This window comes from Equus przewalskii, chromosome 10 (genome assembly GCF_037783145.1).
Source record: "Equus przewalskii isolate Varuska chromosome 10, EquPr2, whole genome shotgun sequence".
NCBI lineage: Eukaryota > Metazoa > Chordata > Mammalia > Perissodactyla > Equidae > Equus > Equus przewalskii.
In genome coordinates, this window is record NC_091840.1 from 5,933,488 (window position 1) to 5,947,312 (window position 13,825).

Consider the following 13,825-nt stretch of genomic DNA (forward strand, 5'->3'; position numbering starts at 1 on the left):
TTATTCAGTTTTAGAAAATTATGTAAATGAAATTATTGTAGGTCTTCAATTTTGAAATTTAACTTGTTTTTATGTTCTTGCCAAAAAAACTTACTGTATTTATGTTATTTTTCATCCTTAATAAAGATGAAGAAATTATTTCAAATGCCTTTCTTATCTAGGGAAATTTGCTTCCTGCCACTTAGTGTGAATAGATGCAGATTATGTAAACAAAGACTATTTTATAGTGTGCAGATAACATCATAGCCATATTTTCAAATACTGAGAGAATATAACCATATCGTAGATTTTATGCAGGAGTTAGTTTCAGTTCTCTCTTGATTCCAGAGATAACATGAAAAAGCTGGGGTTTTTTAGGTAGATAAGAGCATAAAATAAGAGACAACAGTATGTGTAAAGTTAACTACATCTTTAGAAAGTAAGTTATAGCATAAAAAAGACAGCTTTAGAAGCTAGTTGGGTCCAAGCATTTGCTACTTGGCCCTGTAAAGGGGATTTTTATGTGGCTTCTGTTCTGGAAGCTTTCTGCCTTGAGATCTCTGTTTGATGGAGTTGGGTTTCTGTAGCAGATGGATCATCAGATGACAGGGGTCCCACTGGTGTGAGCAGGTGGCAGTGGACGGAGGCCAGTGAGCCATCTCGGAGCACAGCTTCACGCTGAGGTTCTGGTCCGAGAAGGGTGCTCCAGAAGTCAGATGAGTTGATATAGCTGTTCCCACCACCATTTTTTTTAAACTATCTTTATTACAAACAAGAAACAACTGTTTTTAATTTACTTTCTACTGTTTTTTCTTTTCACTTTTTTCTTGTGAATTGTGAAATATTTATATATTAGTGTATAAACCATATATCTACAGTTTAAAGAAACTGAACAAACACCCTAGTAACCACCACCCAGGTCAAGAAACGGAAGACTGCCAGCACCTAAGACGTCCTCCCTGTGCCCACCGAGCGCATCTCTATTACTTTGTTGAATGACAGCTTTATCGAGATATCCTTCCGCATGGGTTTCCCTGTGGCAGAGTTACCACCTTTCCCTTTGTAGCTAATAAGTATCTTAGAGAAGATAGTTTGAAACTACTGCCTAGATTTTTTTTTTTTTAAGATTGGTGCCTGAGCTAACATCTGTTGCCAATTTTTTTTTGTTCTCCCCAAAGCCCCCCAGTACATAGTTATATATTCTAGTTGCAGGTCCTTCTGGTTGTGCTATATGAGACGCTGCCTCAGCGTGGCCTGATGAGTGGTGCCAGGTCCGTGCCCAGGATCCGAACCAGCAAAACCCTGGGCTGCCAAAGCAGAGCACGTGAACTTAACCACTCAGCCATGGGGCCGGGCCCTGTTTTTTGTTTTTGTTTTTTTAACGCAAAAAGCATCAACTGAGTTTGCTCCTTTCTTTAGCTAAAGATGCTGCGTTGGCTGAAGTTAGTGAAGTAGGACATTGTGTGTTGGATCTGCTGCATCGCTTTGAGATGTGAGATGGGGATCATGGTTTTATCTGTCTGGTGTGTAGATTTCAGGGTAGAGTTTTATGGATTAAAGCTATAGAAAGAGGTTGCAATGTAACCTGAAATTATGAGAGAAGGGAAAAAAAATTCTCTGGAGAAGAAACTGCTGGAAATGAATGAGGAACAGGAACAGTTTTTAGTAGCTATTGACCCAGCAGGTTAGCTTCTTTATGTAAGAATTTCCGAATCAATTTGGGTTATAAAACTACGTACTGGGAGAAGAAAGTAGAGAAGCAGGAGGAGGAGATAGCTTCTTCTCTGTTCTTAATTTGGTTTCCGTACTAGTTGAGAAGGTAGTTTTCTTTAATAATCTTCAGGCCATGCCCACTATTGATCTCCGCCCCCCCCCCCCCCCCCCATTACACACATCATTGATTGATGGACTCATTCAATCATACTTTCACTTAACATGTTATTGAACACTTGCAATATTCCAGCCTCATGTTAAACACTAGAGATACAAAGACAGATAAAATGCAATCCTTGCCGCCAGGAACTTATCCTATAGCCAGGAAGCATGAACATGTTGGAGGAGGGGCTGATGAGCACAGGCACAGAGGCATCTAACCAAGGTGAAGTCTGTGTGTCGCAGATGGCTCAGCGCAACTAAAGTGTAGGGTCCATCCAGAGGGTCGGGGGAGATGCAGCAAGAGATAAGGCTGTGGAGCCAGGCCTAGACCACGGGGCTGTGGTGCCTTCCTGCCAGGTTTGGACTTCTATCCTGTCGGCATGGGGAACTAATGGGTTTGCAACTGAGAGTCCTGTAGTACACATTTTTTTTTTAAATTTTTTTTGCCCTGAGCTAGCATCTGTACCAATCTTCCTATGTTTTGTACGTGGAATGCTGCCACAGCATGGTCGCTGCTGAGTGGTGTAGGTCCACGCAGGGGAACTGAACCAAGGCTGCCGAAGTGGAGTGTGCCAAACTTAACCACCGGCCACGGGGCCAGCCCCTATAGTACACATTTTGAAAGATCACTCAGACGGCAGAAGGTGATTGTTGGGTTGTGAGAACAGATAAGCAGAACCAGTTGTCCACGTGAGAATTGATGGCAGGTGATCTCAGGTAGCAGTAGGAATGAAGAGGAGGCCCCTGATACAGAGGCAGAATCCCGGCTTTGGTAATCACTGTGTCTTCCCGGCCCTCCCAAAGGATGTGGCAGCTAATGGGTCTTCCCGTTTTATGTGGCAGGCCCATTCTGGCATGCCTACTCCTCTAAGCCTTTTGATCTTCTCTTCTAAAGACTGCTGTGCCAGCTCTGGAATCAGCAGTCCACTGCTTTTCCAAGCTCCCAGGAGCCCCTGCCCACGAGTACATATGAGCCCCAGGTCCTTGCCAAGGTGCTAATTCTGTGTCATGAGAGGATGTCCTCATGTTAACAGGCTCTCCCTCATCCAGCTTTATATTCCACACCCCTTGATCCAGCACCCTCAGGATCCACTCCCACACATGCTTCCCGTTCCTGCCAGTGCATGGTCAGGTTGGCCTTAAAGCATCTTTGGCATAATAACCTGCTCCTCTCTTAGCAGGCCCAGCAGGGCCTGAGATTTGACCCCGATTTTGATCTGGTGGCCAGGAGGGAAGATGGGGGCAGGTCCTTTGTAGGGCAAGCATTGTTTGACAAGGTGCTTGTCTTGTCTGAGACCGCAGTGCAGCCTTCAACAAGGGGATGCCTCTATCCTCCAGGGAGAGGGAGCTGGCCGCTTTGCAGGCCCAGGGAATCTGGGGCTCGTGGTTCTCAGGTAAACATACACAGACACCCCCATCTCAAGCCTTAGAGTTCACTCCTTCCCCATCAGGGCGTTGACTGCGGCTTAGCAGACTTGCCGGGCTGAGAGTTCAGCCTTATTTTTCGTTCTGCCATTCCTTACAATTAGGTCCCATGCCTGCAGGAGATGAGTGTCTTTAAGTGTTGCCAAAGGAGGCTGGCTGTCACACTTGGCTTTGCATCGTTGATCACTGTAGCTGAGACTGTCTTTTCCCTTTTCAATGAATGCATGGCTCTTAAATAACAACTACCCAGTTCCGCAGTCCTTATTATAACCCTTTCTCCTGTACCTCCTGTACCAGAGACAGTAAACCAGCCAGTGCATCCCTTGCCACATGTCACACTACTACAGCATGCCAGGGACCATCACCTCAGGGGTGGGTCCTCATTGCCAGCTGGCTGATGGATGACCCACCCCCAAAATTCCTCCTGCAGAGTCCACTTCCTTAGGCAACTTCTAGGACCAACTGGTTTAGGTCAGGCTCTCTGGAAGCAAGCCTGAGATGGAGATCTTTGTGAAAGCTGTTTATTGAAGGAATGCTTTCTGGAGAAGCTGGATAACAGAAGCCAGATGGGGCAGGGAAGCAACACTAAGCAACAATGTGGTCTTGGTGGAGACTTGCTTCAGCCTGGTCCCTCGGGAAAGCTTTGGAGTACAACTTGTACGCAGACTGGCCCCGACTGGAGGTAAGGAGGCTGGCCTTTTGTACCCCGCTGTCAGTGACTCACTGGCTGTTGGCTGCCCTGGGGAGGTATGATGAAGGAGAGATCAGGGGGACTTTTTTGGGCCAGGTGGCTCCAGTTCCCACTTCTTGGTGAGGGAACCACCACAGGCTGTTTGTGGCCAACCTTCTCAGCAGCTGGGGGATGGGAACCCAGACCTGTGAGGGGGCGGAGGTGGGGCACCAGCACACCACTGCACATCCTGTACACTCTTCTGCCCTTGCTTTTTAGCTGAATAGTGTATCCTGGGGATCATTCTAGATCCTTTTACATAAGGCTGGCTTGTCCTTTTTAAAAATGATCTTTATCGAAGTACGACAGGTATACTGAAAGGCGACAAATCATACATGTACAGTTGTTTTTCACAAAGTGAACACAGCTCTGTGACCAGCATCCAGATCAAGAAATAGCACATGGCCAGCCCCGAAGCTCCCCTGGTACCCACTTCCAATCACTGCCTCCACCCCAAGGTAACCACTGTCCTGACTTCTCTCCTGGTTTGATTTATGTAAGTGGAACAGTGCAACACGTGCCATTTATGTCCCTTCCTTTGACTCAGAATGTTTGTGAGACTTATTTATGCCATTGCACATTGTGATCGTTCTCATTGTGGTATAGTATTCCAGTTGTGAGTATACCACAATTCATCCCCCCGGTTGATGGTGGGCATTTGGCGTTCTAGCTATTATGAATAGAGCTGCTGTGAACATTCTCCTACATGTGTTTATATGTGTACACACGAGTATGTGCGTGCATGTTAGGAATGTCCCCAGGAGTGGCATTGCTGGGGCACAGAGAGTGATATAGTGGATACTGCTAAACAGTTTTCTAAGCAATTATACCCCATTTATTCCCACCAGCAGGGCTTCGAGCCTCAGCACCTAGTACTTTCCATCGTTTTCATTTTAGCCGTTCTGGTGGGTACGTAGAATTAGTTTTCATTTTCCTGATGACTCATGAGGTCAAGCCTCTTTACATACACTTATTGGCCGTTTGGATTCCTCCTCTGTGAGGTGGCAGTTCAAATCTTTTCTGTTAGCTTATCTGCTCTTTCTTTCTTAGTAAGGAAATATTAAGGAAATATTAAGGAAATATGAGTCCTTTCTCAGATAAGTGTGTAGCAAATATCTTCTCCCAGTGTCTGCTTGCCTTTTCACTCCCTTAGTGGTATCTTTAGTTGAACAGAAGTTCTAAATATTGATATAGTCCAATGTATCCATTTTCTTCTTATATGGTAGCACTTTTTGTATCCTCTTTAAGAAATCTTTCCAGTACCAAATCATGAAGATGCTCTGGTTTTCCTCTCATAGTGTTGTTTTACCTTTCGAGTTTAGGATTGCCATCCACCCGGAATTGATTTGAGGTATGGTGTGCAGTAGGGGCCGAGGTTCTTTTTTTCCTTTTTCTTTTTTTAAATTGATCCAGCACCGACTATTGAAAAGACCCTCCATCCTTTTCCCCACTGCATTCAGCAGCACCTTTGTCAGAAATCAGGTGACCGTATCTAGTTTCTCCAGTGAGGACTCCACTCGTGTCCAGCTTGGGGATGGGGCTCAGGGGAGTGGGTACTAAGTCTGACTGCCAGCATCCTGGCAGGCGAGGGGGTAAGAGGCTGGGGAGGTCTCACCAAGCCTCGGTGTGGAGGCCTTGGCTTCACCCTGTTTTCAGAAGGGCTCCCTCGCCCTGGGCTGTGCCCGGTGTCCCTGGGTCAGTCCTCTGACTTCCTCTCTGGTAGACATCCAATCTTCTGTTACAGAGGGGACAGGTGGTCTCCTGGCCACATGGTGTCTGGGAAAAGATCTCGGAGTCTAAATGCTTTTCATGCAGACTTTCCCAGTCTCCTCTTTCCAGCCTCACTGCACCCCAGCTTTAGGAAGACCTGCTGCCTCCAATTCCTAAGCCTTTCTGGGGCTCTGGGCGTGAATGTTTCTGCTGTTTGAGACGTCAGCCTTTTCTGTTCTCCTAAATCAGTTTCCACTTGTCTGTGTGTGTTTCAGCTTCCAACTTTTCGTTACCATTTCCTCTCCCATTTTCTTTGTTCTTGTGGCTTTACACTTTTTTCTTTTTCAGTCCCTTTACCGTTGTTTCAGTGGGAATTCAGAAGGAAGCAGAGGTAAATGGGTGTATTTATTCTGTCAGGTTGATTGGGAGGCCTACGATAGGTCTTTACATTCATTGCTGCGGATTTTTGAATCTGGGCAGATGGGAGCGGGGAAGCACTGTTTAACTTTTGATTTTCTACATTTCTCCAAACTACATCTCAAAATTTGATAACTAACCCCTTATACAGATTTACTTATATACATAAAATATAAGATATAATATATAAGTAATTTATTACATAGAGTAGAAAAGGAATGAATAAGCAATATAATTTAGGCTTTAAAATTACAAGACAAGGATTTTCCTTCTGTAAAAATTTTAAAATATTTTCAAAATAATGTGATGTGTTGGGCTAGAAGGTAATCTGCACTTTCCCTCGCTCTGGCTTTGCCAGGGGGCTCTTAATTGTCCCTTTTTTGCATTCATACATTCTTTGTGCTTTCCTTTGTGTTAGCCTGAAGTTGTGCAGGAAGCTCGTGAGTGATTCTTGCAGAATTCAGTAAAACTTCAGTATTTTTCCAGACACAAAATAACTCAGTGTGAGGTCAAGCCTAGACTGACAAGATGGAAGAAGAACCTTCTCTTGAAACTCAAGCTTTTTAGCTTAACAGAATTTTCCTATTAATCATATATTGTTTCAGCTACAGTAATTTATGTTTTCTTTTAATACCAGAAGTTCATCTAACCTGGAAGGAAATCTAGTTGTGTCTAGTACTATGCAATCGTGGAAGAGGGAACCAGGATATTTATAGAGAGACAATTTAAAATAAGAGGTCTGTGGGGCCAGCCCAGTGGCATAGTGGTTAAATTCGTGCACTTTGCTTCTGTGGCCTGGAGTTGGCAGGTTCAGATCCTGGGGGCGGGCTTATACACCACTCATCAAGCCATGCTGTGGCGGCATCTCACATACAAAAAATAGAGGAAGATTGGCACAGATGTTAGCTCAGCAACAATCTTCCTCAAGCAAAAAGAGGAAGATTGGCAACAGATGTTAGCTCAGGGCCAATCTTCCTCACAAAAAAAAAGAAGAAGAAGAAGTCTTTGTCTTTGGATTTGAAAGAGTCACTTCCCTCCTCACTAAGACACGTGCGGCCTTCAGTGGAGCTCGCAGTCATCTCACGCTCTGGTGAATTTTGCTGCCTTTCCCACCCATCAGACGCTGGCTCTCGCCTCCTAATACACACGGGAGGCTCCTATGGCAGCTGAACGCACAGTGATCTGTGTGAGTTGAATGAGGCCTTTGGCTGCTTTATTTAAGCGTTGTAAAGAAAGTATCTTGTCGTTCCGGAAAGGGCAAAACTATAGGGCTAGGAAAGAGGTCAATGATTGCCAAGGACTGGGGCTGGAGGGAGGAATCGACTACAAAAGGGCACGAAGGAACGTTTTGGGGGTGATGGAAATGTTCTGTATCTTGATTGTGATGGTGGTTATGTAACTATATGTGTCTGTCAAAATTCGTAGAACCGTACACTAAAAAGGGTGTGTTTTACAGGATGTAAATTTTATCTCAATAAACCTGACTTTAAAAAGAAAAAGAATGTCTTGGAAAGGAGGGGTGGTCGGTAGACTTGCCAGTGCTTCTCTGAGTCTTGGTCTCCACGTAGCCCAGGGATCCCCTGCTTGTGGGCGTGGGCCACCAAGAGGTGCATACGCTGTGTGTGCACATACTATGGGAGGGGCTGCAGGTCAGGGTTGCTCCTGCATCAGTGGCCCTCAGCCAGAGTCATCAGTCCCAGCTCCCCAGCAGCGGTGCGTGGGTCTCACCCCAGGACAGAAGCCGTCTGCCTCAGACCTGCGCTTTCTTTTCTCCAACGGGTCGTGATTGTTTGGGATCACGTTGCAGAAGTCACTGATATTACACCACCATGGTCACACTAGACAATAGGCAGGCTTGCTGAGTCTGCATTTTACTTGAGAGAGTGTCTTCCATTTCCTGCTAATCATAAACTGAGAATCTCAAAGAGCCTTCCAGTCACTATGCTAAGAGTTTATATGTCTCCAGGGGAGTTTGCTGTTCCCAAGAGGTGGAATTCCAATAGAGTATGTGGCATATTGACAATAATTCTCCTGGGTCACAACAAAGTCAGATATGTCCTAATTGTATTTACTCCAAGTGCTTTGAGACTCATAGATAAGAGATAATTATCTAATTGCTGATATTTCGTTTGTACATTCTTTTTTCCAAGTATTCGAAATTGCATTACAGGTAGAATTCTTTAAAGAAGATAACATTATCACTAATGGTAATCACTAATGATCACTAATGATAACCTATATTTTCGTAGCACTGTATGATTTTTAAAGCATTTTTTACTCGATCTTAATCACCCTATGAGATAGACAAGGGCTGTAAATCCCATTTTACACATGAGGAAACGGATGCCCAGAGACCTCAAATTACTCATCCGAGGTCTCACTTATCAACATGCGTGAGAACCGAGGCAAGAACCTGGGTCTTCCAGCTCCTGGTGGCGTACTCATTTTATTGAATCGTTTCATTTTCATTCTCCAGTCTTACACACAGCTACTGGCAGGAGCAGAGGGTCTTAGCTCCTCGTTAAACTTAATATATATTGCTCCACAAACCCTTTATTAAAAAACGCATGGTTGGGGCTGACCCCGGTGGTGCAGCGGTTAAGTGCACACGTTCCACTTCGGCGGCCAGGGGTTCACCAGTTCAGATCCCGGGTGCGGACATGGCACCACTTGGCACGCCATGCTGTGGTAGGCATCCCACATATAAAGTAGAGGAAGATGGGCACAGACGTTAGCAGGCTTCCTCAGCAAAAAGAGCAGGATTGGCAGATATTAGCTCAGGGCTAGTCTTCCTCAAAAAACAAAACAAAACAAAACAAAACAAAAAAACCACCTGGCAGTCTGTGTCTTTCAGGTATTTTGTGAGCATCAATAGCGCCAGCCTGCCATTTAGTCTGAGGGGCAAATATTAAAAATCTGGAGAGTCACTGTGGGCACATGCTGTCCTCTCCGGAAGATCTTCTTCATATATCATCCTACTGATAACCATTTCTGTTTTCTGCGTGTGCTGGCCTCATCACTCTGGGTACTGCCAAGATGAGTCTAACATGGGTTTTGACCTCAAGTTTATAATCTCATGGGAAGATCAGACACATCTACACATACACACATGGGGAAAATGATGAATGAAGTGTAGACATAGTCTTCCAGAGGCTCTGGGAAGGGAACTTTATGACATGAGCTTTGCTGACTTGGAAAGTGCCACTAAACACTGGGACGTTGAGATTGTTGTTTGATGCTGTTTCTTAACAACCCAGAGCACAAAGAACTGCTATGGTACTGACCAGAGAAGCTAGAGCATCTGTGTCGTAGGAATTTCCTCGAAATTTCTTTGAAACATACTGAAACTAAGTGTGCACACTCTCACCTCTGTTTCCTGTTGTCATTCTACGCCCCAACTTACGGGAAACTGTACTTAGTGGTGTCACAATTCAAAGAAAAATTTGGTTAACTTTTTCAGCTCTTAAAGAGATATGTAGTGGCCGTAAATTGTAATGAAACTGTTCTACCAAGGTCTATAAAAGTCAAAGACTTCTGAGTCAAATAGCTTGACAATTGGTTGCACGAAAATAGCATCCCTAAGCAGCCCACTTATTTCATTCTCTAAAATGGTCTTACCAGGCCAATCAACTAAAATAGTAGCCCTACTATTACAGAAATTAATCAGACATACGCTTTATCTTTAGAAGGCAGCCGTGATAAACGAGCTTTGCCGGAACGGTTGCTATAATTATAGAATAGAATGTAGTCCCTAGCCATATTTACCATCCATGGCAATTTTAAATGCTGGTGACACCAAAAACGTATATATCCTCCGCTAACTCACACGGTAAAATACTTTTTAAAGAGAGACAGAGCACGCACTTAGCCTAGGCACTTAATAGAAGAAATGATAATAATCGTCACCCGTGGGTAACATTTACAGTCTGCCAAGTTATTTCGCGGTTAACAGTTAAGTTGTTGTCTCCCTGCCCCGAACGGCCCGCTAAACTCAGCCGGGTGATGCTGGAGCAGGGACTCTGCCAGCCGCGCTGCTCCCGGCGAGGCTCTGCCAACAGGGGGCTCTAGCGGGCCTGCAGGGCTGGAAGGCGTGAGGGGGGCAGTAGGAAATCTGAGTCGCAGCTTCACTTGGCCTCTAAGATCTGATAACCCCAACCTTTCCCCTTTGCTCTCTCAGCCCTAGGGTGGCAGCTGCTTCCTGCACTTCCTCTCTCTGTCAGCTCGATGTCCCCTTTTCATGTTTTAGTTCTCCAATACCTGTTTAACCAGTTCCTTATATTAAATTCTCTCTATTAAAATAACTGGTATGGTTTCCGTCTTCCCGATTGGACCTTGATTAGTACAGCCTCTAATCTCACCAGTTATGAGGTAGCTATTGTGAAGCATATTTACTGGTAAGGAAGTAGAGACAGCAGGATACAGCGATTTGTCTAAAATCACACAATCAGTAGTACAAGAGCCAAGACCTACACCCTCCACTTTGAGATCCTCTGCTTTCCATTTCAGCTCAGAATGTCTCTTGCTGGGCTTATTTTTTTAAATAATTTTTTTTGTACTTACAGAAGAATTGCGAAGATAGTAGAGAATCCCCATATACCTTTCACCCAGCTTCCCCTAATGTTAACATCTTACATAACCATAGTACGTTTATCCAAACTGAAAATTAGCATAGGTACCTTACTGTTTTTAAAAACTAAGACTTTATTAGGACTACACCAGTTTTTCCACTAATGTCTTTTTTCAGTCCTGGGATCTTCTCCTGTCTCCTTCATCTCCTCGAATCTGTGACAATTTCGTGGTTTTTCGTTATTTTTCATGACCTTGACAATTTTGAGATGTACTGGATAGGTGTTTTGTAGAACTTCCCTCAATTTGGGTTTTCAGATATTTTCTTGTGATTAGATCAAGCTTATAGATTTGGGGGAAGAATACTACAGAGGTAAGTGCCTTTCTCATGGCACCATATCAGAGGTCCATAATAGCTCTTGACTTATTAGTGGTAATGGCGACCTTGACCACTTGGTCAAGGTGGTGTCTGTCAGGTTTATACACTATAAATCTTTCCTTTTCCATAATTTATTTGTTAGAAGCCAGTCACTAAATCCTCTTGCTGAACTTTTGACTTCCCACTTAATGATGAGGCTGTGCTTTCTTTTTTTCAGAATCTAAATCCTTCATTTAGCTGGCAAGAGGGCAGAAAATTTTAGACCAGTCTGTTTTTAAGTAATTTACGGTAGAGAGAGAAAGTGCAATGTAGGCTAAATATTGTATTTCTCTGCCTCTGGCTCAAATGAATGAATATGTATATAAACACAAGGATATATGCATAAATGGGTACATAAATATACATTTGAATGACTTTGGATATCTTTGCATCTCTGTATGTGTGTGAATATCTATGTACACATGAAAGAGGCTATGCTTTCTTGACAGATTATTAACTAGTGATTAAAGAATCTTGTATTAATGGCCAGGCTGAGAATTATAAACCTAGGAGCCAGACTAAGGATGTTAGGAGATACGACCATGTATTGCTTCTTGGGGAATTATGATCTGTTGCACCATCTTTGCTTTGTACCATGTTTAAACTTGGAACTTGGCTATTTTTGGTCCTAGAAAGCTTACAGTTAATGCTAGGACTCCTACTTATTCTTGACAAACTGGAATCACCTCTGACAAGCCCTGAAAAATGGTCAGAAGCCCAGGGTCTCATAGCCTCCAGGAAATCAGTAAAAGAGGAAGAGCCATAGAGAAGTGGTTGCTGAGAAGAGGAAAATCAGAAGCGTTGAAGGATGTGGCTCCCGGGGTGGAGATTGAAAGAATCGACTGAGAGGTGATGGGTGACAGACTTGCAGAGATGCAGAGATCTCAGTTAGGAGGCCAAGGAAGGGATGGGGATGGAACACAGGAGGAGAGAGGAGCCAGTGACATAAGTTAACCTTGGAGTTGGCCTCTGAACATGATTGGTTGTGGATGTTTGTATTTTATCTCTGAGATTCACCATCTAGAACATAGTAGTTATACTTCTAGCTCTAGCTTTCATTATATATGGTATTTAAATGAGCTTAGACTTTTGTATAAGCCAAAGAAAGTAGTTCAATGGTGTATATAACCTTGTCTTCGAAGGTGACTGCAGAATAATCAGGGCTCTCCCATCTTTGGGAAGCTCAGCAGGGCGAAATGGAGCAAACATCCCTGTGTTAAATCAGCTGCAGAATACAGATCTTAATATTAATAATTTAGAAATTAAAACTATCAGACATATGCCATAGGTTTATATTTTATGCTGTTTTGTTCTAATTATATTGTGTTTCTATATTTAATGATTAGCTGAAGAAAGTAAAGTCTCATTAGGGTTACTGATCAGAGTAATAGCCTTCTTCCTAGGGCTGTATCTGCAAATATGTAGCCAAAGTAACAGGCCTTACTCCGGCTTAGGATTCTGTATTTGATTGGCTTATAAACTTAACTATTTCTGTATTTCATACTATTATTCTTTTCTTAAGCCAAAGCTGGGATTACTAGTGTAGTAGACTTCCGAGCCTATTTTCTGGAATATGAGAGAAGGAGATTTGACGACTCTCGTCACTGATCTTGCATCTTACATAGATGGTTTTAGGATCAATATGCTTCAGTGGGGGCACAGGACAGCTTGGAGTTTTTCAACTTGAAGACCAGCTTACAGTTTTTTGTTTCTGAAATATGGAACAGGGAAGTTTGGTCCACTTGCCCTTCTTAGGAGCTGACCTATTGAAAATGCCTCTGTTTAAAAATGACCAGAAAACTAACACTTAGTGGCATTAGAACATTCATATGCTTCTTTGGGGAAAAAAAATATTTTTTAAAAATATTTTTCAATACCTATTTCGACTGATACTGGTGCTTGCCTCTCTGGGCACATTCTTTACGTACAGTTTCAGGCATCTCAAAATCTGTTGCTTAAAAGTGGATTCTTATTTGTGAGCTGGGTTATAAGTCTCCTGACCAGATGAAATCTGGAAGTCAGCCATCTAGAATGGGGTGCTTGTCTGAAAGGAGGGGTTTCTCTGACCATTAGTCATTATTTACCAACTTGCTAGAGGAAAAAGATGACTGTGTCTGCTTTACTAAAAGCTCTTCTTTTTTCCTTTTAACTCTTCTTAAAATTAGCTGATGTTAGACAAAATCCTTTGTATCTAAAAACAGCTCGTCTTCGGGAAGACGCTATTATTTTAGAAGGACAGGGTAGCTTTTTCCTGCTAGGAGGGGCCTGTATCTTGGTGAGGGCCTTTTATCAGTGGGGAACCAGAAGTGGAGTAGGTTTCATTTATCGTCAGAGCAGCACACGTAGCCCTATAGGTGCATTTGATGTCAGAGTGGCCCTGGATGTGTTACCTGGTCTCGGTACCCCCAAACCATATGAGTCAAGGCCCAACCCATAAGAAGAGGGAGAAAATGGGCCTGCGATGCTCATTAACTGAGGTCTGTGCAATTTTACAATGGAGTAGATTTTTCATGCTCTTCTTATCTCCTGTTAGGGTGAACAGAGAGAAGTGGTTAATTGGGCATACTCATACTGGGTTTAATTTTGGGAAAGGTCAACACTGGATGTGGTGACACATAGCCAGGACATTGGTCCTGTGTGCTCTCTGCCAGAGGACCTAGCAGAGGAGTTAACAGACTATAAATAGACCGCCTTCTTGGGTCGAT

The 13,825-nt window shown here is 43.6% G+C and overlaps 1 protein-coding gene across 9 annotated transcripts in view; it reads left to right on the plus strand.

The window, feature by feature from the left end:
* Positions 1-13,825, plus strand: part of RNF157 (ring finger protein 157) — a 72,027-nt gene that overhangs the window by 24,611 nt on the left and 33,591 nt on the right. For 2 of the 9 annotated variants that reach the window (XM_070559973.1, XM_070559974.1), the window contains exon 3: positions 3,710-3,961. The exons of 5 other annotated variants lie outside the window; for them this stretch is intronic. In XM_070559973.1, coding sequence (XP_070416074.1) covers positions 3,875-3,961 — 87 coding nt within the window. In that variant the 5' untranslated portion in view covers positions 3,710-3,874. Of the gene's footprint in view, positions 1-3,709; positions 3,962-4,352; positions 4,468-13,825 lie in introns of those variants that run through there. 2 more of the 9 variants (XM_070559975.1, XM_008542288.2) reach the window with 2 other exon arrangements.